At 42.9% G+C, this 25991-nt stretch overlaps 1 protein-coding gene across 20 annotated transcripts in view; it reads right to left on the reverse strand.

The window, feature by feature from the left end:
* Nucleotides 1-1913: 1913 nt before the first annotated feature.
* Nucleotides 1914-25991, reverse strand: part of BCAS1 (brain enriched myelin associated protein 1) — a 210741-nt gene continuing 186663 nt past the window's right edge. For 9 of the 20 annotated variants that reach the window (XM_073580628.1, XM_073580642.1, XM_073580634.1 and 6 more), the window contains 12 exons: nt 25713-25754; nt 22689-22847; nt 21741-21782; nt 21235-21402; nt 18845-18886; nt 14746-14913; nt 13662-13703; nt 11507-11551; nt 10684-10827; nt 10341-10403; nt 4535-4831; nt 1914-2858 (listed from right to left, as the gene is read on the reverse strand). In XM_073580628.1, the coding sequence (XP_073436729.1) occupies nt 2784-2858; nt 4535-4831; nt 10341-10403; nt 10684-10827; nt 11507-11551; nt 13662-13703; nt 14746-14913; nt 18845-18886; nt 21235-21402; nt 21741-21782; nt 22689-22847; nt 25713-25754 (1287 nt within the window). In that variant the 3' untranslated portion in view covers nt 1914-2783. The remainder of the gene's footprint in view (nt 2859-4534; nt 4832-10340; nt 10404-10683; nt 10828-11506; nt 11552-13661; nt 13704-14745; nt 14914-18844; nt 18887-21234; nt 21403-21740; nt 21783-22688; nt 22848-25712; nt 25755-25991) is intronic. The other 11 variants (XM_073580647.1, XM_073580645.1, XM_073580635.1 and 8 more) reach the window with 10 other exon arrangements.

The raw sequence follows: 25991 nt of genomic DNA on the forward strand, positions 1-25991 counted from the left end.
TAAAATTCTGTGAAGCACCTGTGGGTTCAAGATGCTCACTACACATCTCGATAAGTTCCTTGAGGGTGTAGTTTCCAAAATGGAATCACTTATGGGGGGTTTCCACTGTTTAGGCACGTGAGGGGCTCTCCAAATGTGTCACAGCATCCGCTATCAATTCCACAAATTGTATGGTCCATTTTCTCCTGTTACCCTTTTGAAAATGCAAAATTTGGGGCTAAATCAACATTTTGATGGGAAAAAGTAAAACTTAAATTTTTCTCTTTCACAATGCTTTAACTCCCGTGAAGGGTATATGACCTTGATCCGTAAGAGCAGTGTTTTGGACACAGCTAACCTGCTCTGGGTCCAAACCACTGCCTTCTGGATGGGATTTATAGAAATCCCATACCCACTGTGCTTCTATTTGATGCTGCGTTAACTGCGGGTTTACGAGCCCCAGCATGTCAATGTATTGAATTGTATTGAACAATAGGCTCAGGGTAGTTTCCTACATAGCAGCTGCTGCATGAGTCCCTAAACTCGCTGCAAAAAGTCTAGGTGTAGCCTTAGCCTGATGTACGCAACGTGGCCTTACATAATATGGCATTTCATGCACTTTAAAGTGGCAGCTGGGCAGGTCCTGGACGGGATACATGTGTTAATCGAGGTGCCCAGACTTGATGTAGGACCTGGAGAAGCAGGCTGCAGCACGTATTGTTCTAAGAAATACGTTTAATTGGCCTCGATTTTGGGTCCGGGTTTTAGGAGGGGCCATTAGAGCTGGGAGGGTTTGGCCGTTCTCTTACCTCCAGTTCCTGGACTCGGAATAGGTTATTTAAGGCAGCTGGTGCTGCCTCACTGTGCGCTGTGTGTCGGAGGAGGAACATGCTTGTGTTATACTGAGCAATCGGAGGAGGAGAGTATGACTAGAAGTTAAGGGGGTTTTACACATAGCGAGATCACTAGCAATATCGCTATAACGTCACCGATTTTGTGACGCAGCAGCGATATTGCTAGCGATATCGCTATGTGTGATACTTATCTCCGACCGGCTCCCCCGCTGTCTGTCGCTGATCGCGCGAGAGATCGGCCGGCTCCATTTCTCATCGGGCGCTTCCTGCTGGGCTTCCTGTGGCGCCGACGAGCGACGTGTGGAGGCGGGCGGGAGGATGTCAGGATCGCCGCGTCTGAAAGGTAAGTATCGTCTGCTGTATCGCTGCTGCATCGCTGTGAGATCTGCCTGTGTGGCAGCTCACTAGCGACCATGTAGCAATGCACCAGCGATCCTGACCGAGTCATATCGTGGTCGGGATCGCTGGTGCATCGCTAAATGTAAAAGGGCCTTTACTGTGTTTTAAACGCGTGAGCCTGTGTCTGTTGTACAGAGGAATGTTTGTTTTATTTTTACCTTTGTGCCAAGGAAAGGAAGTTTTATGGACTTTAACAAATCTATCATTTTTTTTAGCACCAAGTTACTTCGTGTCTGCACCTACCACAACCGCTGTCAGAATGTGGATTCCTTACAACTCAATGAAGCCTAATGTAATGTACAGAAGCAGACAGACATAACGGGACCACTGTGCAAGAAAACTATACTGTATGGGCCCTTTGCAGTGTAATAGCATTGCTCAACAATGCATAAGTCCATCTCGCCTCTCGAGCCCCTGTGGTAACGTGGCACAATGTATACACCCTGACCTAATGTAGCATCAGTAGTTTGCACTATAGCCTTCCAGCGCTGGCTGGAGTCCGGGGGTCAAATCTCACTAAGGACAACAAGAAGTTTGTTTTCTCCGTGTTTGTGTGGGTTTTGTCCAGGTTGTCAAATTTCCTCCCACATTCCAAAGACATACTGATAGGGAATGTAGATTGTGAGCCCCAATGGGGACAATGATGATCATGTCTGAATATGATGGCGTTGGAATACGCTGTACACCAAGGAAAACTTTATTACTGAAGATAGTGGAAAACAACAGGGAGCAAATATTACAAGGAGAGGACACCAGGGACATGGACACCATACAGTACACATAACGTTATAGATAGCAATGTCACCGGCAGGTGATGATCAGATCCAGGCGGGTTAGTGCTCATTAGCTAATCAATCAACCGCAGTTCACATTAGACGTGATCGTCAATTCAATCTTAAAGAATCAAGTGGTGTAAGTTATCATACAGTGATTTAGTCTATGGCAATACCGCCCCCTACTGCTGGTTTTATAAAAACTACATACCAAGCGTAAAAAAAAAGAATCATATTCTCCTGACATTATAGCATCTGTAAAACTCTGACCATTCTTTTCCTTCCATTAATGACCCCTATGTAACGTGCAGAACCTTCTGAAACGTGTGGTGCCTTCAGATACGTCATGAGATGAGATCTGCGTGTATGGACTTTTTTCACTACACTGAGGCCTTCTTATGAATGTTGCCAACTTTATTTTAGGAACTGATAAAAGTCCCAGCATTTTGATCCCTATGTGTAATGTCTCTTGACCTCAATATTCCCCTGTAGCGTTTATGGGGTGTCATTACATTCACACATTCTCACACCTCCTGTAAGTCTATTACTTTCAGCTATGATACTAGGAAACCGTAGGGAGATAATAAACTGCTCACTGCCCTGACAGATGTGAATAATATATAAAACCCTGGAGATCTGTCACAAACTGCATCTTCCCTCCATTGTGTCATTGAGGAATGTACCGAAATATCTCTGTACAGATTACAGCGGAAATATACATTAGCGGCGTCCGCCCTCATTCCCGCCGCAGCCAGCTCTGTCTCAGCTTTAGAAATAGTCATTTAGTCTTCTCGGCAGGGAAGATGGTGACCGGGTCTGTCTGCACCTCGGCATCACACGTGCGCTTTGGCCCCTGAAATCAGCAATTAGAGAGCAGGGTTGTATCAGTACAATGGATCATACACATGAGATGATTACAATGATTTTATTTCTTCCCACCTTAAGAGGGAAGATATATGAGAATATCTCTAAGACCCTCAGAAATATTAGACCATAGAGGAAAATCTTTGGATTCCCCCAAATAAGCACCTAATGCAATTGAAAAACTTAATGGAGTTTCACAATGAGATAACAAAGAGCCAAGAATCAGGGTGAGGCGTCACTTTCAAGTATAGGGATCTACCTGTGGAATATGGGGGCAACTAGAGGTAGGAAGGTCTTTGCTGAATTATTCAGCCATCATCTACCTCTAATTGCTGCTGGTGAAGCAGAGCTCTGCCTGTGGCTGTTAAATTATTAAATGCCGCTGTCAATCTCTGACAGCAGCATTTAATGCGTATCGGCAGAGGGACGTGAACCGGTGATGTGATCATGATGCGCCAATGGGTAGCCATGAGAGCTGGGGGGTCTGCTGAAGTCTCCTGTAAAAGGCAGCCTGTAGCTGGCATTCATAGGAGACCGTGATTTTTGCAAAACATGGCAATGATACCACACTGTTATGTATAGCATAAGCAATCGGACAATCACAGCTTCATGTCCCCTAAGGCAGGGTTCCCCAACTCCAGTCCTCAAGGCCCACCAACATATCATGTTTTCAGGATTTCCTTTGTATTGCACAGGTGAAGCAATTATCACCTGAGCAATACTAAGGAAATCCTGAAAACATGACCTGTTGGTGGGCCTTGAGGACTGGAGTTGGGGAACCCTGCCCTAAGGGACAGTAAAAAAGTAAAAACAATGTTTTTAAAAATATAAAAAATAAATATATACGAGTTCAAATCAAGCCCTTTTCCCAATTAAAAATAAAGGAATAAAAAAATACATATTTGGTATTGCTACTGTCTATCAAAATATAAAATAAATTAATCCGATCAGTAAATGGCGTAATATGAAAAATTATTGAAACACCAGAATTACGATTTTTTTGGATGCTACAACACGGCAATAAAATGCAATAAGAGGTGATCAAAACATTGTATCGTCCCCAAAATGGTATCAGTTAAAACTGCTCAGAGTGCAAAAAATAAGACCTCAACTAGCCCCAGATCTCGAAAATATAAAAAGCATTATGGGTCTTGGAAAAAGGCAACACAAGCAAAAAAATTTTTCTTACAAATTTCAATTTTTTTTTCACCACTTAATTAAAAAAAAGACCTAGACATGTTTGGTATCTGCATAATCATACTGACCTAGAAAATCATACTGCCAGGTCAGTTTTACCGTATAGTGAATATCGCAAATAAAAAACCCAAAAACCATTGTGGATTTGCACTTTTTCTTTGCAATTTCAACACACTGATAAAATGAGTGTTGCTATTCAAAAGTACAATTTGTGCCACAAAAAAAATGTTATATGGCTAAGAGGATGGAAAAATAAAAAAAGAGTTATGGCTCTTGGGAAAAGGGATGGGAAAAAATGGAAATTGACAGCGGCATGAGAAGTTAAGAAACAGGTAGAAGATATTAAGGTATTGATAGATTTAGGTTTTAACCTACATGCCCATATAGGTGGTTTGGGAAGTTGGTCTTACTGACAGATTCAATTTAAGAAAAACCTGATCATCTTGGAGACATGTATGGTAAACTCACAATGGCTTTGAAGAAGCTGCCCAGGGACTGCCTCTTCTCTGTCCTCTTCAGTTGGCCATCTCTAGATGCCCCTACACTGTTATCCACCTGTACTGGGTCTGGAGCTTGTATTTGGGCTGAAGCAGCTGCCTCTGCACTCTCTCTACTCTCTTGCTTGTTCAGTTTCTCTGCTGAAGCTTTCTTCTCCTTCACATTGTCCTTTCCTTTCAGTGGTGGGGGTGGAGGAGGTTCCACCACGGCAGTGACCACAGTTTTCTCATTCTTACTGATCTCCACTCCATCTGTAATGTCCAGGGTCTGCAAAAGTAAAATTAAGGCATACAAGAACTTTAAAAAAATCTTCTGATGATTATGATTTGTTCGTGCTTTTCAGAATTAGGGTGGAGATTAAGGGCTGCAGATTGGATAGGAAGTATCTCATAGGCTGGGGTCACACTTGCGAGAAACTCTCACGAGTCTCGCGTCTCAATACCCAGCACTTCTGCCAGCACTCAGACCGGAGTGCTCAGCTGCATAGAAATACATGCAGCCGCACACTCTGGTCTTTAGTGCCGGTGGCAGTGCCGGGTATTGAGACGCAAGACTCGTGAGAGTTTCTCGCAAGTGTGACCCTGGCCATAGAGTCACAAAAACATGTTGGCAAATCTTTGTGTGGTGACTTGTGGCACATAGGGGTCTGGGATAAAGGTAGTCTTAAAGGGGTATTCTCATTTTATTAAATTGTTTTACTTAGTTAGACCATGAAAATAAACAAGTTTGTAACTGACTTGCTTTTTTATCAGCTGTCATTCTGCTGCAATGAGACTTTTTATCTTTCATAGTGTACAGCTGGTTTAATAATAATAATAATAATTTTTATTTATATAGCGCCAACATATTCCGCAGCACTTTACAATTAAGCGGGGACATGTACAGACAATAAATTCAATACAAGTTAAGACAATTCAAACAATGACATTAGGAGTGAGGTCCCTGCTCGCAAGCTTACAATCTACAAGGAAATGGGGGGACACAGTAGGTGAGAAATGCTTGTTAATTCAGGTCTGGCAATTATAATAGGGATTTTCATATAAAGCTGCATGATCCGGTCATCAGCCCGTGTGTTTAAGCGCAATAGACAAGTATCAAGTGCAGTTATCATGTGCATGAAGGGTGTGGAGACAGATGAATAGTAGGGTGCAGATTCAGAATAATATTTGGAAGGAGGGAACAGGGCAAAGTTAGCTTGCTGAGTAGTTGATGTGATAGGCTTCTTTGAAGAGATGGGTTTTCAAAGCGCGCTTGAATAGGTCAGGGCTAGGTATCAGTCTGATCGTCTGGGGAAGTGCATTCCAGAGAGCTGGAGCAGCACGAGAGAAGTCTTGGAGACGGAGGTGCGAGGTTCGGATTACGGGGGATGTTAGTCTTAGGTCATTTGTAGAACGGAGGGCACGTGTAGGGCGATAGACAGAGATGAGAGAGGAGATATAAGGCGGTGCAGAACAGTGGAGAGCTTTGTGGGTGAGAGAGATGAGTTTATACTGGACCCTGTAGCGAATAGGTAGCCAGTGTAATGACTGGCACAAGATGGAGGCATCGGTGAAGCGGCTGGACAGAAATATGACCCTGGCTGCCGCATTCAAGATGGATTGGAGAGGAGAAAGTTTGGTAAGAGGGAGACCGATCAGAAGAGAGTTGCAGTAGTCCAGACGAGAATGAATAAGAGCGACAGTAAGAGTCTTAGCAGTTTCAAAGGTGAGAAAAGGTCGGATTCTGGAGATGTTTTTAAGATGCAGGTGACAAGAGCGACTGAGTGATCGGATGTACGGAGTAAAGGAAAGTTCAGTGTCGAATATGACCCCAAGACAGCGGGCATGCTGCTTGGGAGTTATGGTTGAACCCTCCAGGGTTATTTCGATGTTAGGTAGAGTGAGGTTAGTAGAGGGGAGAAACACAAGAAGTTCAGTTTTAGAGAGATTTAGTTTCAGATAGAGGGAGGACATGATGCTAGAGACAGCAGACAGACAATCCTTGGTATTTTGAATTAGGGTAGGGGTGATGTCAGGGGAAGAAGTGTATAATTGGGTGTCATCAGCATAGAGATGATACTGGAACCCAAATCTGCTGATTGTTTGTCCAATAGGGGCAGTGTATAAAGAGAAGAGGAGGGGGCCTAGGACTGAGCCCTGCGGGACCCCGATAGTAAGGGGACGAGAAGAGGAAGAGGAGCCGGAAAAAGATACAGTGAAGGAGCGGTCAGAGAGGTAGGAGGAGAACCAGGAGAGGGCTGTGTCCTTGAGGCCTATAGAGCGGAGCATAGTGAGGAGGAGCTGGTGATCCACAGTGTCAAATGCGGCAGAGAGATCCAGGAGAATCAGCAGGGAGCAATGACCTTTCGATTTAGCTGTTATTAAATCATTAGAGACTTTAGTGAGGGCAGTTTCAGTAGAGTGTAAAGAGCGGAAACCAGATTGTAAGGGGTCGAGAAGAGAGTTATCCGAGAGATAGCGGATTAAACGGGAGTGGACCAGGCGTTCCAGGAGTTTAGAGATGAAGGGAAGGTTAGAGACAGGTCTGTAGTTAGCAGTGCAGTTCTGGTCCAGGGATGGCTTTTTAAGTAAAGGGGTTATGATGGCATGTTTAAATGAAGATGGAAATATACCTGAAGAAAGAGAGAGGTTAAATATTTTAGTCAGGTGAGTGGTGACCACTGGTGAGAGAGACTGCAGGAGCTGTGAAGGAATAGGGTCACTGTTGCAGGTTGTAGGCCGAGCAGAAGCGAGGAGCTTGGAAACTTCTTCTTCTGAAACAGGCTCAAAGATGTCTAGTGAGCTTGAGGTGCGGCAGGGAAGGGGATCCAGGCACTGAGGAGATAGGGCTGAGATATCCTGATGGATGTGGTTGATTTTTTCTAGGAAATAAGTGGCCAGATCCTCACCGCTGAGGTTGGTGATGGGGGCCTGTACTTTAGGTTTCAGGAGGGAGTTTAAGGTTTCAAAAAGTCGTCTTGGGTTGTTGGATAGTGAGGTGATGAGGGTGGTGAAGTAGGATTGTTTGGCCAGATGAAGGGCAGAGTTATAGGTTTTGAGCATGAACTTATAGTGGATGAAGTCTTCTGCTAAGAGAGATTTTCTCCACTGCCGCTCTGCACACCTCGAGCAGCGCTGAAGAGAGCGTGTTTGTGTTGTGTGCCAGGGCTGCTTTTGTCTGTGTCGGGTCTTTCTGCGTATAGAAGGTGCTGCTTCATCTAGGGCATTCTTCAGTGTATTATTGAAGTGTGACAATGCTATGTCTGGACAGGAGAGGGTGGAGATGGGGGCTAAAGATGTGTGGAGATTGTCCCTAAGCTGTTGGGTATTAATGGTACGTGTATTCCGATAAGTGTGGTAAGTGGGGGTGTCCCGGGTGAGGAGACAATTCTTGACAGAAAAGGAAAGAAGGTTGTGGTCCGAGAGCGGGAGAGGTGAATTAGTAAAGTTGTGCAGCGAGCCGGGACGGGAGAAAACCAGGTCCAGAGTATTCCCGTCCTCATGTGTAGGAGAATTGGTAAACTGTGAGAGGCCGAATGAAGAAGTTAGAGAAAGAAGATGAGAGGCAGACTGGGAGAGCGGATCATTGATGGGGATGTTAAAGTCTCCCATGATGAGGGTGGGGATGTCACAGGACAGAAAGTGAGTAAGCCAGGTGGTGAAGTGGTCTAGAAACTGGCGGGAGGAGCCTGGAGGGCGATAAACGACCGCCACTCGTAAGGAGAAGGGCTTAAAGAGTCTGACGGCGTGGACTTCAAAGGAAGGAAATGTAAGTGATGGAACCGGGGGGATGACCTGGAAAGCACATTGTGATGAAAGGAGCAAACCAACACCTCCACCCTGTCTGTTCTCAGGTCTGGGGGTATGTGAAAATTTCAGCCCACCAAACGAGAGAGCGGCAGCAGCGGTGGTGTCTGAATGCTGGATCCAGGTTTCTGTAATAGCCAGAAGGTTAAGGGAATTAGAGAGAATTAGAGGTTTCCATGGAGCTTGGCCACCAGACACTGGCCAAGTGTGTTACATTCCTGTAGAGGGGTTAACAGCTAACATACCAGTCAGCTCTCTTCAGCCCAGTCATTTTATACAGCGGTTAGCTACCCATCTCCCTTGTCCTGCCTCTCAGTTCCTGATGAGCTGCGGTTATAAATCTTCCAAAATCAGCAGCTCCTACCATCAGCTGATTTCAGAGCAGATCTCCTAATCATGGCTCTCACTGTCTGGAGCTGTGTGCTTGTTAAATTGGCCTGTTATCTCTAAGTGTGAATATGGCTATAGCAGTGTAGATCTTTATAGTTCCACTAATACTACAGTTCTATTCACCAGAACTGTCACTCAAGGAGGCGAATTTACACCAAAAACCAGTAAGTGAAAGAGACTGAAAAGACATGTTCTGCTCAGGAGACAACTTGAAAAAAACTTTAAAGTCCAATTTATCAATACTTCAGATATTCAGCTGAAAATACTCACACTAATCCAGCTAAAATTAACCCTTACAAATAACAGAAATGTCTGCTGCTAGCAGTAAATCACTTGTAAAATGTAACAGCCCTCAAAAGGTGTCCAAAGGAGCAGCTCATCCTGATGGGTTATCCAAGACTTTGTTTTTCCTATAGGGCTAAAACATATCATAAGGTAGTTGCTAACTACCTGCCTGATCTGTCCTGTGATGATCAGAGCAGTTACAGACCGCTCCTGCGAACGATTCAGTAGCTTCCGGTGGTATCACGTTGGCATAGCAGAGCGGAAGAGATGAAGCGTCACTGCCGATATCATGCTGATTGACAGATGGCTACCTGCTGCCTAAAGGGGGTTTTACACATAGCGATATCGCTATAACGTCACCGATTTTGTGACGTTATAGCGATATCGCTATGTGTGATATTTACCTCCGACCGGCTTCCCCGCTGGTTATCGCGGATCGCAAGAGAATGTCCGGCTCCATTTCTCGTCGTCTGCTTCCTGCTGCGGCTTCCTGCTGTGACGATGAGCGACGCGTGGAGGCGGGCGGGAGGACGTCTTCATCGCTGTGTGTGAAAGGTGAGTATTGTGCGCTGCGTCGCTGCTGCATCGCTGTGAGATCTGCCTGTGTGGCAGCTCACTAGCGATCATTTAGCGATGCACCAGCGATCCTGACCGGGTCGGATCGCTGGTGCATCGCTAAATGTAAAAGGGCCTTAATTGTGGTGAGCTGACTGTCAATCAGCAAGACGTCATCAGTGACGCCCTGTCTAAAGAGCGGAGCGGAAGTCAAGAATCTGCTCTGTCGATGAGACTTCACAGGAAGCAAGAGAATCGCCGCCTGAGGTACAAATGATTGTAAGGCAGGTATTTAGCAACTATGTTCTTAGCTCCATAACAAAAGAATCCAAAAGTCCCGGATAACTCCTTCAATACCACCTCAGGTTAACGAAAAAAAAAAGATAGCGGTGCAGGAAAAACGAGATTAGCTGTGTCCTCTAGTGGTCATTGATAAGACATCTGATATACAAGCTCCGTGGCAGAAGAAGGCAAATATAGCACCATGCTTCCTTAGAAATACTTACAAATCCTAAAACGTTACAAGAGTTTTGACCTCTTAAAAACTGACATGTTCTTAGATAAAATACAGGCAACGTGATCACCACATGAAGCAGTTTAGAAGAAGGAAAAGAAGCTGATTATGGTGTTCTTGTCGTATATATTCAGGAGGTAGATATACAGTGAGATTTCATAGATAAATGGATCTGAGCAGATAGATTTGTGGTGATTTACAGTAGGTCCCATCACCAGAGCCAGCTGTATTCTAGATATTCACTTACAGGCTCCTGGCGGCTTTTCTCGTTATCCTCTCCGTTGATATTATTTCCATCACCCATCACTGACTATAATAACAAGTAATATACAGGCAGGTTTGTTTTTTTCAGTTCTGTATTCTCTTATGTAAAATAAAATTATCAAATAACCAAATAAAACAATTACAATAATACAAGTCTGGAGAATATCTGGCAGATGAGAGCAATGGTGAGAAATGCATGTACTAAACTGCAGCTGTGGCACCCTTCTTATCTCACCCGTACATATCATAATCGTTAGGCATTTTCTATGACATAGGGGGACTCAGCGAATATACAGGGATTGGGCTCATGCTTTTGAACGTCTTACCAGCTGTTTGAAGAACATCATGATTTTGGGTTTGGTGGTCTTTCCTTCTTCTGGCTTCTTGTTTTGAGCCTCTGGAGATTTTCCCCCTGCTCCTTTCTCTCCGGGGTTGGACTTGCTGCTCTGGGGCTCTGGTTCTGACGAACTCTACATTCATGGGTAATGTGATATTATCAGTTTTACATGGAAAAATATCAGTAAATTTTGTGTAGCTCCGACCGTCACAAAGCTCATCTGTCCGGGGATGAGAACCAGAAAGTTCTCCTCCGAAGGTTTATCTGCATCAACTACAATGTTTATAATATGTCATGGGTAACGTAACAAGTATCAAGAAGATCATACAAGTATCATACAAGCTTTGTGCATGCCCTCAACGTTTTATATTTCCACTCTGGAATAGAAGGGGTTGTCGAGCTAGATGGAAAGTGCTTTAAGACTGAAAAGTAATATTAGCTCCACCAATGCCCTACTGTGTACGTTGGCATTTGCTTCAACACAGGAGAGAATTTCCGCCCCCTACCTATGAGATGTACGAAGGGGGTCTGGCTGTCGGGCTCAGTTTAGTAGCTAAGCCAGGCCCCTTCAGCTAAGCCAGACCCCTTTAAAGACTGTATGGAACTGCTTCCATAGATAATCAAGCGACACAGGGCCCTAGTTCTCATGATCGGTGGGATCCAAGCAGCAGGACACACAGGCATCAGATACTTCTCACCTTTCCTGTGCTTACCATAGTTTATAATTTGTATACGCGAGACCCAACAAAGCAGAAACTCAGACACATGTGAACACTGCTAATACCAAAGCGTTAGGTGTTAATGACACTTACAGTTAGTGTTAGTTGAACCGTCTGAGGTTCCTCTGCTGGTACGGACTGAGAAAAAGACATTGAGGTCCATTAATGAATGAATCCAGAAAAGGAACAGTAAAACATAAGGTGTTCTCAAATATCAGACGGAATTACTATTTTCTGAGGAAATACTTAACAATATAGGAAATCTAATAGACAGCCAGAAAAATTTCAAATATTTTTCTTTACTATATATATATAGTTTTTTTTTCTATAAATTTCATCCTATAGCTTGGATGATGAAAAGCTTCATGACAATTACTAATTCTGTGCCTCTTTATTCTCACACCTATTAAAGGGATTCTGTCAACAGGTTTTTGCTACCTAAGCATAATGTAGGGCAGTGATCCTGATTCAAGCGATGTGTCACTTACTAGGCTGTGTTTTGCAGTTTCAATAGAATCAGTGTTTTATCAGTAGGAGATTATCCTTAAGGTACTGTCACACTAAGCGATATCTCTAGCAATATCGCTATAACTTGTGATGTTATAGCGATATTGTTAGCGATATCGCTGCATGTGATACTTACCTACGACCCGCTCCCCCGCTGCTTATCGCTGATCGCGCGAGAACAGGCTGGACTGTTTCTCGTCGTCAGCTTCCTGCGGCGCTTCCTGCTGTGACGACGAGCGACGCATGGAGCCGGGCGGGAGGACGTCAGGATCGCCTCGTCTGACAGGTAAGTAGCGACCCCCGTCCCCAGCGATGTCGCTGGTGAGATCTGCCTGTGTGGCAGCTCACTAGCGACCACTTAGCGATGCACCAGCGATCCTGACCGCGTCATCTCGCTGGTCGGGATCGCTGGTGCATCGCTAGGTGTGACAGTACCTTAACAGGACTAGGTGTCTGGTGCCTCCTGGTCCTTCCCTGCTCTCCACCACTGATTTCTGTCAATGTACAGTGTACATAGAAAGCCACATTGCTTTGCTTTTACCTTCTGGGTCCTTACCCCCACATCAAGCCACCATCATTTCTCTTTAGGACTCAGCTTACATACTGGCAGAATTGTTTGAAGAGTATACTTTGTATTATATCTAAAGCAACTCTCTTATATATTTATTGCCCACTATTATAGTGGTACATTTTGCAATTTACATGTATTTTTTACTTTATCCATATTATTAAGTTTTTTCTTATAAGGCCAGATTCACACATTCAAGGAATGCGGCCGAGTCTCGCACGTTAATACCCGGCACTGCAGATTCTCCGCCATATTCCTCGTATGTGTGATCCCGTCCTTAAAGGGAATCTGTCAACAGGTTTTTGTTATGTAATCTGAGAGCAGACTGATGTAGGGGCTGAGAACCGATTGCCGCGATGTGTCACTTACTGGGCTGTGTTTGCTGTTTCAATAAAACCAGTGGATTATCAGCAGGAGGTTATCAATGGAAGACAAGCTGCCTTTGGCCTCCTGATCCAACTCCATCTCCACCACTGATTTAGCAGTTTTCTGCCTATGCACAGTCTACACAAAAAAACTTCCAATCAGTGGTGTGGGTTTAGTTAAACACAGCTCAGCATTCATAGCACTGCTAGATCTGCAGTAGAGAAAATAGTGATTGTCTAAAAATGACAGCATACAAACTAGCAAGTGACACATTGAATGGAATAAGGCTCTCTGCTCTTACATCTTGCTGCTCTCAGATTACATAGCAAAATTTGCTGACAGATTCCCTTTAACAGGACCTTTCCTCCACTGATTGAATGGCTTACATGCAGGAGCATATATACAACAGAGTCAGCCACTGTAGCAGTTATGGGGTCCCTAGAGAGGTGGCTCCTGCCTGGTTTGCCCCCTATCCTCTTTCTAAGGCCGGGGTCACACTTGCTTGTGATGCGAGAGCATCGGATCCGATATGCTAATGACCCTCGGCTCCTCCTCTGCTGCCAGCGGGAGGCGAGTGTCATGCCACTGTGCTCCGAGTCTCCCAGTATGCTGGGAGGTATATGCTGTTTTCATTTAGTAGACGACCCCTTTAAGGTCAATAGATTTAGAATGTGATGTCATAAAATCTCCTGTAGGAGTTATGTGAAGGGGGAGCAATACTTTTCTCCATTTAATGCATTTTAGGATTTTTTCCCCTGTCCATTTATTGACTGATTGGTTATAGATAGCACGTTTTCTGAAACTTACATTCTCCTGGACCTTAGGGGGCTGTGGTTCTCCTCTGAAAGACTAGAGAGAGAAGTTTCTTGTTAGTAAGGAATCGCTGCTATGGGTGATGGTATAAATCAGCATTAGGACTTATGCCCATCACTGTGCTATGCACATAAGATTAAGCCTACGTTCACACGACTATATTTTTGGTTCAAATGCTGTCCTTGAAAAAAAACTGACCTCCCCTCGAACCAATGTAATTCAATTGGACTGTTCAGATTACAGTTTTTTCATTTGGAGCAAATATTAAAAAAAAATTCACAGCTTGCCCGAGTTTTATCTGATATTCGGATCGCACTCGGCCATGCAAGTCAATGAGTCTGTGGGAAACATCGGATTGCACTCGGATGACATCTGAGTGCAGGCTGATTTCATGGACTGACAGAATGGAGAAGACTGAGACATTTTTTTTCATCAAACTCTGATCAGAGTGATTAGCATAGTCGGTCCTATTCTCTCGGATGATAGAAATATCGTCATGTGACCCTTGACTTAAGCTGTTTAGGAAATGAAAAGTTTCTGCAAAAACTGCATGAAAATTGGTTAAAATAAATAACAAGTCTGTTTCCTTCCTGTACAGTGTGCACATTCAATGTCTGCACCAAATGTTATCTATAAGGGCTTTATCAGATAGCACTCTGCTCAATGTTGTATCATGGACCAGAGCAGATCTGCGATTATTCTTTTATGCCAATTCAGCATGCGATAACAATCACAGCATGTTACAAGTGGCTCCGATTTTCGGATGTCATCTGAGTGCAGTCTCATGTGCGCTCACAGAGACAATGGAGAAGATTGGGAAATTACGTTCTCCGTCTTCTCTGCACCATCGATTCTGTCATGCAAGGGAATCTGATCACACTCAGATGACACTCGGATCAAACTCTGACAGCGTTTGAGCCGAGTGTCATTTGCATAATCATCCCAGTTCTCTCGCATGAGAGAATATGCAGCAGTGTGACGTGACCGTATGGCTGATATACGTATATTGCATATATGTGTCTATACTGTAACTATAGAGAGGAGGGCCAGGAGGACCCGTCTGTTCCATGTGGCTGACCTTCCTCCAGAACAGCACTGGCCGGGCTGCGGCTTCTTTTTGAGCTTTTTCACTCTCTGCTTGCTGTGTGTCAGAGCCTGAGGGTTTTGTTTCCAAACTGAGAACCTGTTCTGGGGGGGACTTCTCCGAATTTACAGACACAGACGCAACAGGCTGCTCTACCACAACCTACAACGGAGATTAGTGATTACATGCAAACAAACATAATTCCGGCAATTATACACATGTTCCTTATATTACAGTATATTAACTGTGTATTGTACTCATACAGTACATATTACTATTTTCTGTATTGGAATCACTTAGTCCAAATGCTAATATTATTTAGACCCAAACAACTACAAGAGAGATGAAAAATAATACATGTGGAGTTTAGCTGTTAGAAAGCTCAAAGCCACTAAACGTATGAACAACAAATCATTTTTACATTGCACTGCATATGTTAATTCTTTCTTTTTAGCATTTTTTTTTATATCTCTTTCAGGCGGGCTTTTGAGCTGACCTGAAGATGTTGTTGTGCCTACATACCGTTTGGCTATGTTTATACGCATCGTTTTTGCTGCTTTTTTTCTGCAGCGAAAACCTGCTCCCTTGGCAATAAGAACTCTGTTCAAAACAGTTTTAGCAACGCTGAGTTTTTGATGCTTTATTTGCATAGTTTTTTGGGTGCAGATTATAAAGCTCTGGCAAAAATTAAGAGACCACTGCATAGTTTTATAAAAATCAGCTTCTCTACATATCTGACGCCATTCCATTCCAGTGTCAGTCGAATTCCAACCAGAGTACACCTCATTCTACTTAATGTGCTTCTGATTAGGTGATCACCTGAACCAAATCTTATTTAGCGAAGGAAAGTATAAAAAACCCTGCTGTGGTGTTCACAATCCTCTTGCAATAGGACAAGCTGGATGGCAAAACAAGTGCTAGTAATATCCCAAAAGTAATAGGAATGAAAAAAATAACTTGTAACCATGCCAAAGGAGTTGAAAAGAAAAGTCTTGAGTGAGGAAAAGAAGGGCTCAATTCTGTCCTTACTAGCAGAGGGATACAGTGAGCGTCATGTTGCCTCCATCCTTTAAATTTCTAAGACGGCAGTCCATTACAACAAGGTCAAGCAGCAGACATTGGAGACAACGAAGCTACAGACCGGCAGAGGGTGAAAACGACTCTCCACTGACCGGGATGACGTCATCTTATTCAAATATCCTTCAGCAACCACAGGATGACATCAAGTGACCTACAAAAGGAATGGAAAGTGGCAGCTGGTGTGAAGTGCACGGCAAGAACAGTTCATAACAGGCTCCTAGAGGCAGGGCTCAAGTCATGTAAAGGTAGAAAAAGACCTTTCATCAATGAGAAGCAAAGGAGAGCCAGGCTGAAATTTGCCAAAGACCATAAGGATTGGACCATAGAGGACTGAAGTAAGGCAATTTTCTCTGATGAGACTAATTTTCAGCTTTGCCCAACACCTGGTCGTCTAATGATTAGACGGAGACCTGGAGAGGCGTACAAGCCACAGTGTCTTGTACCCACAGTGAAATTTGGTGGAGGATCGGTGTTGATCTGGGGATGCTTCAGCAAGACTGGAATTGGGCATGGTTAATCTTTGTGAAGGATGTATGAATCAAGCCGCATACAAGGTTATCCTGGAAAAACAGTTTATTCCTTCTGCTCAGGCAATGTTCCCCAACTCCGAGGACTGGTTTTTCCAGCAGGACAATGCGCCATGCCACACAGCTAGGTCAATCAATGTGTGGATGAAGGACCACCACATCAAATCCCTGTCATGGCCAGACCAATCTCCAGACCTGAACCCCATTGAAAACCTCTGGAATGTAATCAAGAGGAAGATGGATAGTCACAAGACATCAAACAAAGAAGAACTGTTTACATTTTTGTACCAGGAGTGGCATAAGGTCACCGAAAAGCAGTGTGAAAGACTGGTGGAAAGCATGCCAAGACGCATGAAAGCTGTGATTACAAATCATGGTTATTCCACAAAATATTGATTTCTGAACTCTTCCTGAGTTAAAACATTAGTATTGTTGTTTCTAAATGATTATGAACTTGTTTTCTTAGCATTATTTGAGGTCTGCAAGCACTGCATTTTTTTTTGTTATTTTGACCATTTCTCATTTTCAGAAAATAAATACAAAATTTATTGTCTGAAACTTCGGAGACATGTTGTCAGTAGTTTATAGAATAAAAGAGCAATTTACATTTTGCTCAAAAATATACCTATAAAGAGAAAAATCAGACAAACTGAAAATTTTGCAGTGGTCTCTTAATTTTTGCCAGAGCTGTATGTGTGCTTTGTCTATAGTACATGTAATAAATAAAAATAATAAAAATAATCTAAAAAAAAATAAAATTAGTTATATTCACTAAAAGCACTTCAAAAACACTATGAAAAATGTCATTGCCTTTTTTTTAAGTCTTCACCATAGCTTTCTATGGATGAAAAATGCAAAAACACTGAAAGAATTGGCATGTGACAGGAGTGAAAAACGCTGCTTTTCTCAAATTTAGGCTGGTTTCACATTTGCGTTTTTTAGCGCTGGAAAAAAACGCTAACCTGCGCATGCGTTTTTTCCCCTATATTTAACATGGGTGCGCATACCTGCGCGCTTGTAAGCGCATGTATGCGATTTTCATGCGCTGCGTTTTTTTGGGGTGTGCGATTGGATTTTCCAGACGCATCATGTTGCATTTTTTGGCCCTGCAAAAAAGCGCATGCGCACATATGCGCACGTTTTGCGCTAAAAATGGCCATTATAGCCTATGGATGCGCATATGTGCGCACTGGCATGCTCATGTAAGCGTTTTTTTGCATATGCGTTTTTTTTTTTTAACCATGGAATTTAGGGGTTTGAGTTAGAGTTAGGGTTAGTTAAGGGGGTTTAGGGTTAGGGTTAGGGTCAGGGTCAGGGTTAGGGTTGGGTTTTGGGTCAGGGTTAGGGTTTAGTATGGTTTGGTTAAGGGTTAGGGTCAGGGTTAGGGTCAGGATTAGGGTTAAGTATGGTTTTGTTAAGGGTTAGGGTCAGGGTTAGGGTTAGGGTTAGGGTTAGGGTCAGGGTTAGGGTTAGGGTTAGGGTCAGGGTTAGGGTTAGGGTCAGGGTTAGGGTTAAGTATGGTTTTGTTAAGGATTAGGGTCATGGTTAGGGTCAGGATTAGGGTTAAGTATGGTTTTGTTAAGGGTTAGGGTCAGGGTTAGGGTTAGGGTCAGGGTTAGGGTTAAGTATGGTTTTGTTAAGGATTAGGGTCATGGTTAGGGTCAGGATTAGGGTTAAGTATGGTTTTGTTAAGGGTTAGGGTCAGGGTTAGGGTTAGGGTTAGGGTTAGGGTCAGGGTTAGGGTTAGGGTTAGGGTCAGGGTCAGGATTAGGGTTAGGGTTAGGGTTAGGGTCAGGGTTAGGGTTAGGGTTAGGGTTAGTTAGGGTTTAGGGTTTGGGTTAGGGTTAAGTATGATTTGGTTAAGGGTTAGGGTCAGGGTTAGGGTTAGGGTTAGGGTCAGGGTTAGGGTTAGGGTCAGGGTTAGGGTTAGTAAAGTCATGGTTTGGGTAGTGTGAGGGGCCACCTAAAAATGTTGGAAAAAAACGCAAACGCGGTAAAAACGCGCTAAAAACGCATACAAACGCATAAAAACGCTGCATTTTTTTCATGCATGCTCATAAAAATGCTTGAAAAAAACGCAGCAGTTGTATGCTTATGTATGCGTTTTTTCAATGCGTTTTTTTGCGGGAAAAACGCGCTGGAAAAAAAAGCAAGTGTGAAACTAGCCTAAGTCAGGAAAAAAAGCAGGTGTGGACATTAGATTTCTGAAATCTCATAGCTTTTACCTGTAGTGTAAACAGAACCTTTTATTTTGCATAAAAAAATGCTGCATGTGAACATAGCCTTAGGGTTCGTTCAGACAAGCATTTGGGCCTTATGTCATCCTGGCGACAGACGGACTGCACAAGAACATCACACAGTCCAAAACAAGTGACACGGGGAGTTTAGGTGAATGATTTTCCACACGGACCATATCTGAACCTGTTTTAGGATGATTTGTGGAAAAGACTATGAGTTTTTATATATTCCTGCCTGTTTTCACTTACACTTTCAGAGACTTTTAGTGGCGGTGGATCTGCTTTAAAAGACTGGAGAGAAAAAAAATCAGTTAATTGTCAGTTTTATTAGTTTGAAAAGCTCCAAAAGTAAATGGAAAGAAGTCACAAAAGTTGCATCTCTCACAATTTATACATTTGTATTTCTGAGATTTTTATGCTTACTCACACATTCTTATTTATAAAAAAATTGGCCTGATTTACATGGTTTTAAAACAGTGAAACTTGCCAAGGGCCCCCAATATCAGTGTCTCCATACTGCCCACCACATCACCTGCTTAACCTAGGCAGACACATCACCTCCATAACAGTACTCAGGAACCCACTCAGTAGAATCCAACAGATTTATCTCAAGTATTGTTTTAAAAAATATTTCAAGGTTTAAATAAAATACTACATCTTGCCATGCGCCTAGTACATTAATCATGTGTGTCTTCTCCCAGGGGGCACCACTATTTCACATTGCCATCATCGCTACACCTTTGGAGGTATTTTCTCTGACATTTATGCCTGAGGAAGGGTTCTGAGCAGGAATGTTCCATGCTTTGTGATGTTTAAAAAATGCTTTTTTTTAATGGGATTGTTGACGCTAACATACTGCTTTTTTATTTATTTTAGCATACTTTTTTACTATTGTTGCCGTTAGCATACTGTTTTTTTTTTTAATTCTAGCATACTTTTTGCTATTTCTTCAATAGTATAAGCGCATCTGTAATTACAGGAGCCATTCCCCCTAAAATAGCACAAGCCCCGTGCAAATACCAACTATAGTACCATCATGAATGTCCCCATCAGTATTAAGCACATTACTGTAGTGATGGCCATAATATTATCCAATTTATAGCTGCCACACTACTCCCCAGCAGAACTACCTACACTGATGACCCCATCCTATGAGTACGGTGCTCCCGATGTCGAACTCCAGGGCCCCACTTTTCAACTACATGCAAATGTGATATTATCCTCAATCACAAATTTATCTAGCAATGCACTGGGTAGATTGGTAATGCAGCTATTGTCTGTACATAGTGATTCAAGTATAATGTACCAAGTACTACTCATATAAGAGGAAGGTGGCCCACCAGAGGATTCTCCTGTTCTCTTGTGAACCAGTCGAAGCCTGCTCTCAATGACAACCCTGTCACAAATCAACTGACCACTCCAAGTTCACACTTGGTCTGTCATATGTAAGCTGCGAAAAAGCAGCTAATTCTTCCTGAAATCTGTGATCCATGCACAGAACCAAGAAGAACAAGCTTGCTGTTCAGTAAATTATCTCTTTTCTCTGTAACCCTTTCCTTAGATAAGGACTAGTGTTGGATGGATATAACAGCTGTTCAGGAGCACTAAGAAGCGCCTCCTTTGGTTTGAGAGCCCTAGCTAACCACCTCCTCTGTTCACCTCTTCTCACAGCCATGAACGCAAAGGATATGTCCTCTTTATGGTGCTCGTGTGTGGACCTAGTCTTAGGCTGTGTGCCCACGTAAGCGTTTTTTTTCACGTTTTTTAAGCATTTTTACCGGCAAAAACACTTGAAAGTCGCTTAAAATAAGCATCCTATTCATTGTAATGCATTTTGCACTTTTTGTGCATATTGATGTTTTTTTCTGCGAAAAAACGCATCGCGGTAAAAACGCAGCATGCTCATTAATTTTGCGGAAAAGTCTGCATTTTTAGCTATTTTCTATGAGACTGGGGATGCGCGGAAAAAAACGCATAAAAAAGTGCTGTTTTTGTGCAAAAAAAGCGCAAATAACGCGTGGAAAAAACGCGCGTTTTCTGGGAAGGAGTCCGGTTTTCATGCAGATATTTTCTGCATATGTGGGCACCTAGCCTTAAGGCCCCGTTACACATAACGATGTCCCAGCGATTCCACCAATGATCCGACTTGGATGGGATCGCTGGGACATCGTTAGGCTGATTGCTGGTGAGCCGTCACATAGACAGCCCCTCCAGCGATCAGGACAAGCGAGCCAGCTGGTTTCCAAGGTAAACAGCGGGTATCTAAGAGCCACGCGGCTCTTAGATACCCGCTGTTTACATTGGAAACCAATGTCCAGCGTCGCTGATCGCTGGTCTCTCGCTGCCACACGCAGCGATGCGTGCTGGCCAGCGGGAGACCGATGATCAAAAAACGGCCCAGGACGATCCTGCACAATCAGTGATACCCGGCGGGGGGGCCAGTCGCTGATCCATGTCACACACAGCGATTTCACTGGCGAGATCGCTGTGTGTGACGGGGCCTTTAGCTTAGGTACATATCAGGGCTGGGTTCACAATCATGGATGTAATAAACTAGCTATCAATGTCCAAACCTTCATTCTAGTCCAGTAATGGATACAATTGATGACATTGATATGATCTCATTAAATTTTCCCAACCTTCCTCCAGAAGGGCACAGAACGGGCCACTGCTTGTTTTTGAGGGTTTTCGCCTTGAGGTTGTTGCGAGTCAGGTTCTAAAGGTTTTGTGTCTGGTGTAAGAACCTGTTCTGGGGGCGACTTCTCGGCACTTATAGACACAGACACCACAGGCTGCTCTACCACAACCTATAACAGAGATTAGTCATTAGATGGGAAGGGGAGGTTACATAGGAGGTCACAAGTTATGACACTCTAATAAGCTAAGACTACAACTAGGTAACGATAATTAGGGAGATCTATTATCAGTATGCAAAACTTAACAAGTGGGCTCAAAATGTGGCATAAAAGCAAAATGGTGTATTTGGCATGCAATAGCTAACAAACCCTAAGTTAGCTATACATAGAAATAGTATTACAGTAATCAGAAATCGTCATCGTAGGATAGTAGTAAATACTTTGTCATTTTGCTCCTTACTACCCCATTACTGGATAAATTGTATACTTGTTCTACAGGGTTCACTTACATTGTCTTGAATTTTACGAGGTTGGGGATCTCCTTTAAAAGACTAGAAACAAATATTAATACGTTACTAGAAGAGTTAGAATGTTAACAGACAGATGTCAGACAACTTAAGAAATTGGAATGATTGGATAGTAACACAGTCAGTAAGATTGAGAGAAGATATGTCTTAATCTAATATTGACCCTCAAGAGATAAAAATCAAGTGTCTTCATCTTACAGGAAAAAAAATTCCTTCCCAATTCTGAATATGACAGATCAGGTGAACCACCGATCTCCAGTAATCTAGTGCAAGTGACCTCTAATATGTCATCCAGGCCTCTGTTAACATCTTTCATCAATCAGCCATCACTACTTTCTGAGATTCTCAGTGTCACTGTCCTTACAGTAAATAAATCTGTCTATGTGAGAAAACAATCCTTCTCATAAATAAAGTGGCTGCCTCCTTATTATATTTAGAAGCTTTTAACATTAATCAAAGCTTAGTTTTTCTAATCCTAAAATTCCCAACATATAGTGTAAGATTTTTGTTTCCTAGTCACCAGTAGAGGGAGCTAAGGAGCTTACTGTATACAGTGTTATTACTGTGTTCAATGTATAAACAGTCTGCAGTAGCCTCCTGAGCTCCCTCTAGTGGTGGCTGTAGACAGAATTGTAGAGTTCTGTATCAGAAAACTTAGTCTCAGATCACTATATAGATAACTTATAAAATCATCAGCAGAGATTTTAAGACCCATTAAATTATATATAAAAAAATAGTGTGAACATTTCTTTGAAATAAAGAACGATGTAGCAATTAGCATTGCATCTGTAAGGAGTTCTTGCCTAGGTAGGCAAGGCTGAAAAGACAGTAAAGGTTGCCCTAGTTGGGCAGAGTATGTAAACCCAACCTTTGGGTGGAAGATGAAGCCAGCATTTAACCCATGTAGAAAGCAGTAAATTTTTTTCCAACCTTTCTCCAGAAAGGAACTGAGCGTGAAGGTGGCTCAACCATGGGTTTCTCATTCTCCTGTGGTTGGATGTTGGTGTCAGGTAGTTTAGTGTCCTGGACTGAGATCTGCTCGGGGATTGTGTTTGCAGACACAGTTAGTGTTGCCTGCTCCTCCAAACCCTACAACATGGATGTATTGTTAGTAAGGGTTAAATGGGTGTTTTCACCTCAGAATATGCCATAAATATCTGATAACATACAGGAGATGTAAGCTGGTGCTGCATCTAACAACCGGGTTCCCCCGATCCCTATCATATCTGGTGACGTGGCCACCTGTCACTGGATACAAACAAGCAAATGAGGAGGTGTCCGCTCCTATGTGTGGCTTTCTTCATTTACTTGTGTAACACTTGTAATAATAGCCAAACAAGTGAGACCCATGTTATTAAAGTAGGTGTGAATTCCAAAAGTGCACATAAATGTTTGACTTGGGAACAGCCCTTTAGCAGTCGAAGGGTATAATATACCTCCGTAATGATATCATCCTGAATATTTTGATTGGGTGGATATACTATGTTGCATCAATTATGTGATATAAATCCTAGAAACTGATCTCAAACTTTTAATAGAAAATCTGAATAAAAATTTTTTTCTTCAGATACTGTATAAATAATGTTATCACTTTAAAGGAAACCTGTCACCTTGAGAAATACTATTTACCTGCCAATATAGTAGAACAGCCGCACTTGCCCCAATGACTGGGAGCAGCACCGTCCCAATGACTGGGAGCAAGTGGCTGCAGAGAGAATGAAAGTTAATTTTCTACCTGTAGCTGCGCTTCCAGTAAGCCGGCTACACAGGGTTTAAAAACTATTTACATACAGATTACCACTATAGGGGCAGGTAAATAACATTTCTTGAGGTGACAAGTTCCACTTCTTTTTTTCCATATGTAAGGGAACCTGTCACCTCAGAAAACGACATTTACCTGCAAGTATAGGCTTAATCTACAGGTAAATAGCGCTACAATGCTGCCCAACCATCTTACTGAAAGTGAGGCTACAAGGGGAAAATTAGCTTATTTCCTCCAGGGAGGTGCCAGCTTTCAGTCATAGGGATAGTGCATGGAGCGATTACAGTCACTGCTCATTGCACCACTCACTATACTGTGAGCGGCAGCTATAAGGACATGCCCAGCACTTTGACAGCTCATGTTGCTCAGATATGCTGCAGAGCTGACTCTCTAAAGTGTAGGGGCATGCTTACAACAGCAGCTCAGAATATAATGAACAGTGACTGCTCTGTGCACACCTTCATGACTAAAAGCTGGCAGCTCCTGGAAAGAAAGAAATTCATTTTCTCCTGGTAGCTGTAGTACTGTGACCAGAAAGCAATGTAACACTATTTACCTGCAGACTAGCCCTACATCTGGCGGTAAATAGTGCTTTCCGAGGTAACAGACTGTCTCTAAATTCTCTTCTACCTGTATAAATATATCTTTTACCTACATAAATATATCTTCTATTTTTATATATCACTGCAATTTCTCATAGGAAACTAAACAAAAGATAAATAAGAAGAAAAATAAATTTTAGCTATACAATTTGGGGAATATATGAGCATTTTGGCCATACATTATATAATATATACAATATACACATATATATACACTCACTGGCCACTTTATTAGGTACACCTGTCCAACTGTGTGTTAAGACTTAATTTCTAATCAGCCAATCACATGGCGGCAACTCAGTGCATTTAGGCATGTAGACATGGTCAAGACAATCTCCTGCAGTTCAAACCGAGCATCAGTATGGGGAAGAAAGGTGATTTGAGTGCCTTTGAACGTGGCATGATTGTTGGTGCCAGAAGGGCTGGTCTGAGAATTTCAGAAACTGCTGATCTACTGGGATTTTCACGCACAACCATCTCTAGGGTTTACAGAGAATGGTCCGAAAAAGAAAAAAAATCCAGTGAGCGGCAGTTCTGTGGCCGGAAATGCCATGTTGATGCCAGAGGTCAGAGGAGAATGGGCAGACTGGTTCGAGCTGATAGAAAGGCAACAGTGACTCAAATTGCCACCCGTTACAACCAAGGTAGGCAGAAGAGCATCTCTGAACGCACAGTGCGTCGAACTTTGAGGCAGATGGGCTACAGCAGCAGAAGACCACACTGGGTACCACTCCTCTCAGCTAAGAACAGGAAACTGAGGCTACAATTTGCACAAGCTCATCGAAATTGGACAGTAGAAGATTGGAAAAACGTTGCCTGGTCTGATGAGTCTCGATTTCTGCTGCGACATTCGGATGGTAGGGTCAGAATTTGGCGTAAACAACATGAAAGCATGGATCCATCCTGCCTTGTATCAACGGTTCAGGCTGGTGGTGGTGGTGTCATGGTGTGGGGAATTTTTTCTGGGCACTCTTTGGGCCCCTTGGTACCAATTGAGCATCGTTGCAACGCCACAGCCTACCTGAGTATTGTTGCTGACCATGTCCATCCCTTTATGACCACAATGTACCCAACATCTGATGGCTACTTTCAGCAGGATAATGCGCCATGTCATAAAGCTCGAATCATCTCAGATTGGTTTCTTGAACATGACAATGAGTTTACTGTACTCAAATGGCCTCCTCAGTCACCAGATCTCAATCCAATAGAGCATCTTTGGGATGTGGTGGAACGGGAGATTTGCATCAGGGATGTGCAGCCGACAAATCTGCGCCAACTGTGTGATGCCATCATGTCAATATGGTCCAAAATCTCTGAGGAATGCTTCCAGCACCTTGTTGAATCTCTGCCACGAAGAATTGAGGCAGTTCTGAAGGCAAAAGGGGGTCCAACCCCTTACTAGCATGGTGTACCTAATAAAGTGGCCAGTGAGTGTATATATATATATATATACATACATTTATATGTATTGGAATTTGTATGAGATTATTTAATTTTTATAATTGAATTTTATCAATGAACTTGGTGAGAATTACTGATGAGTTCGCCTGTGATGGCTTATTGTTACCCTGCATAATACAATGAACTTACATTTTCCTGGATTTTATTGGGTTGTGGTTCTCCCTTAAAAGACTGAAGAAAAGTTATATGTTAGATAATTTGTTAGTGGATTTTTAGCATCTATAAAGTTAAAGCATAAAAGAACATTTTGGATCAGTCCGCAGACTGGGATATCACTTGTTTCATCTGGTATATGGTGTTACTGCAGCTGAGGGAAAAGTAACAATCACACAGTGGTACATATACACGTGAAGAACCACCTTCCCACAATTATCCAGTTTCTAAAAAAAAGTATCAAAACACTGAGTT

Source organism: Dendrobates tinctorius, unplaced genomic scaffold (assembly GCF_039654945.1).
Source record: "Dendrobates tinctorius isolate UK_male_01 unplaced genomic scaffold, ASM3965494v1 ptg000065l, whole genome shotgun sequence".
NCBI lineage: Eukaryota > Metazoa > Chordata > Amphibia > Anura > Dendrobatidae > Dendrobates > Dendrobates tinctorius.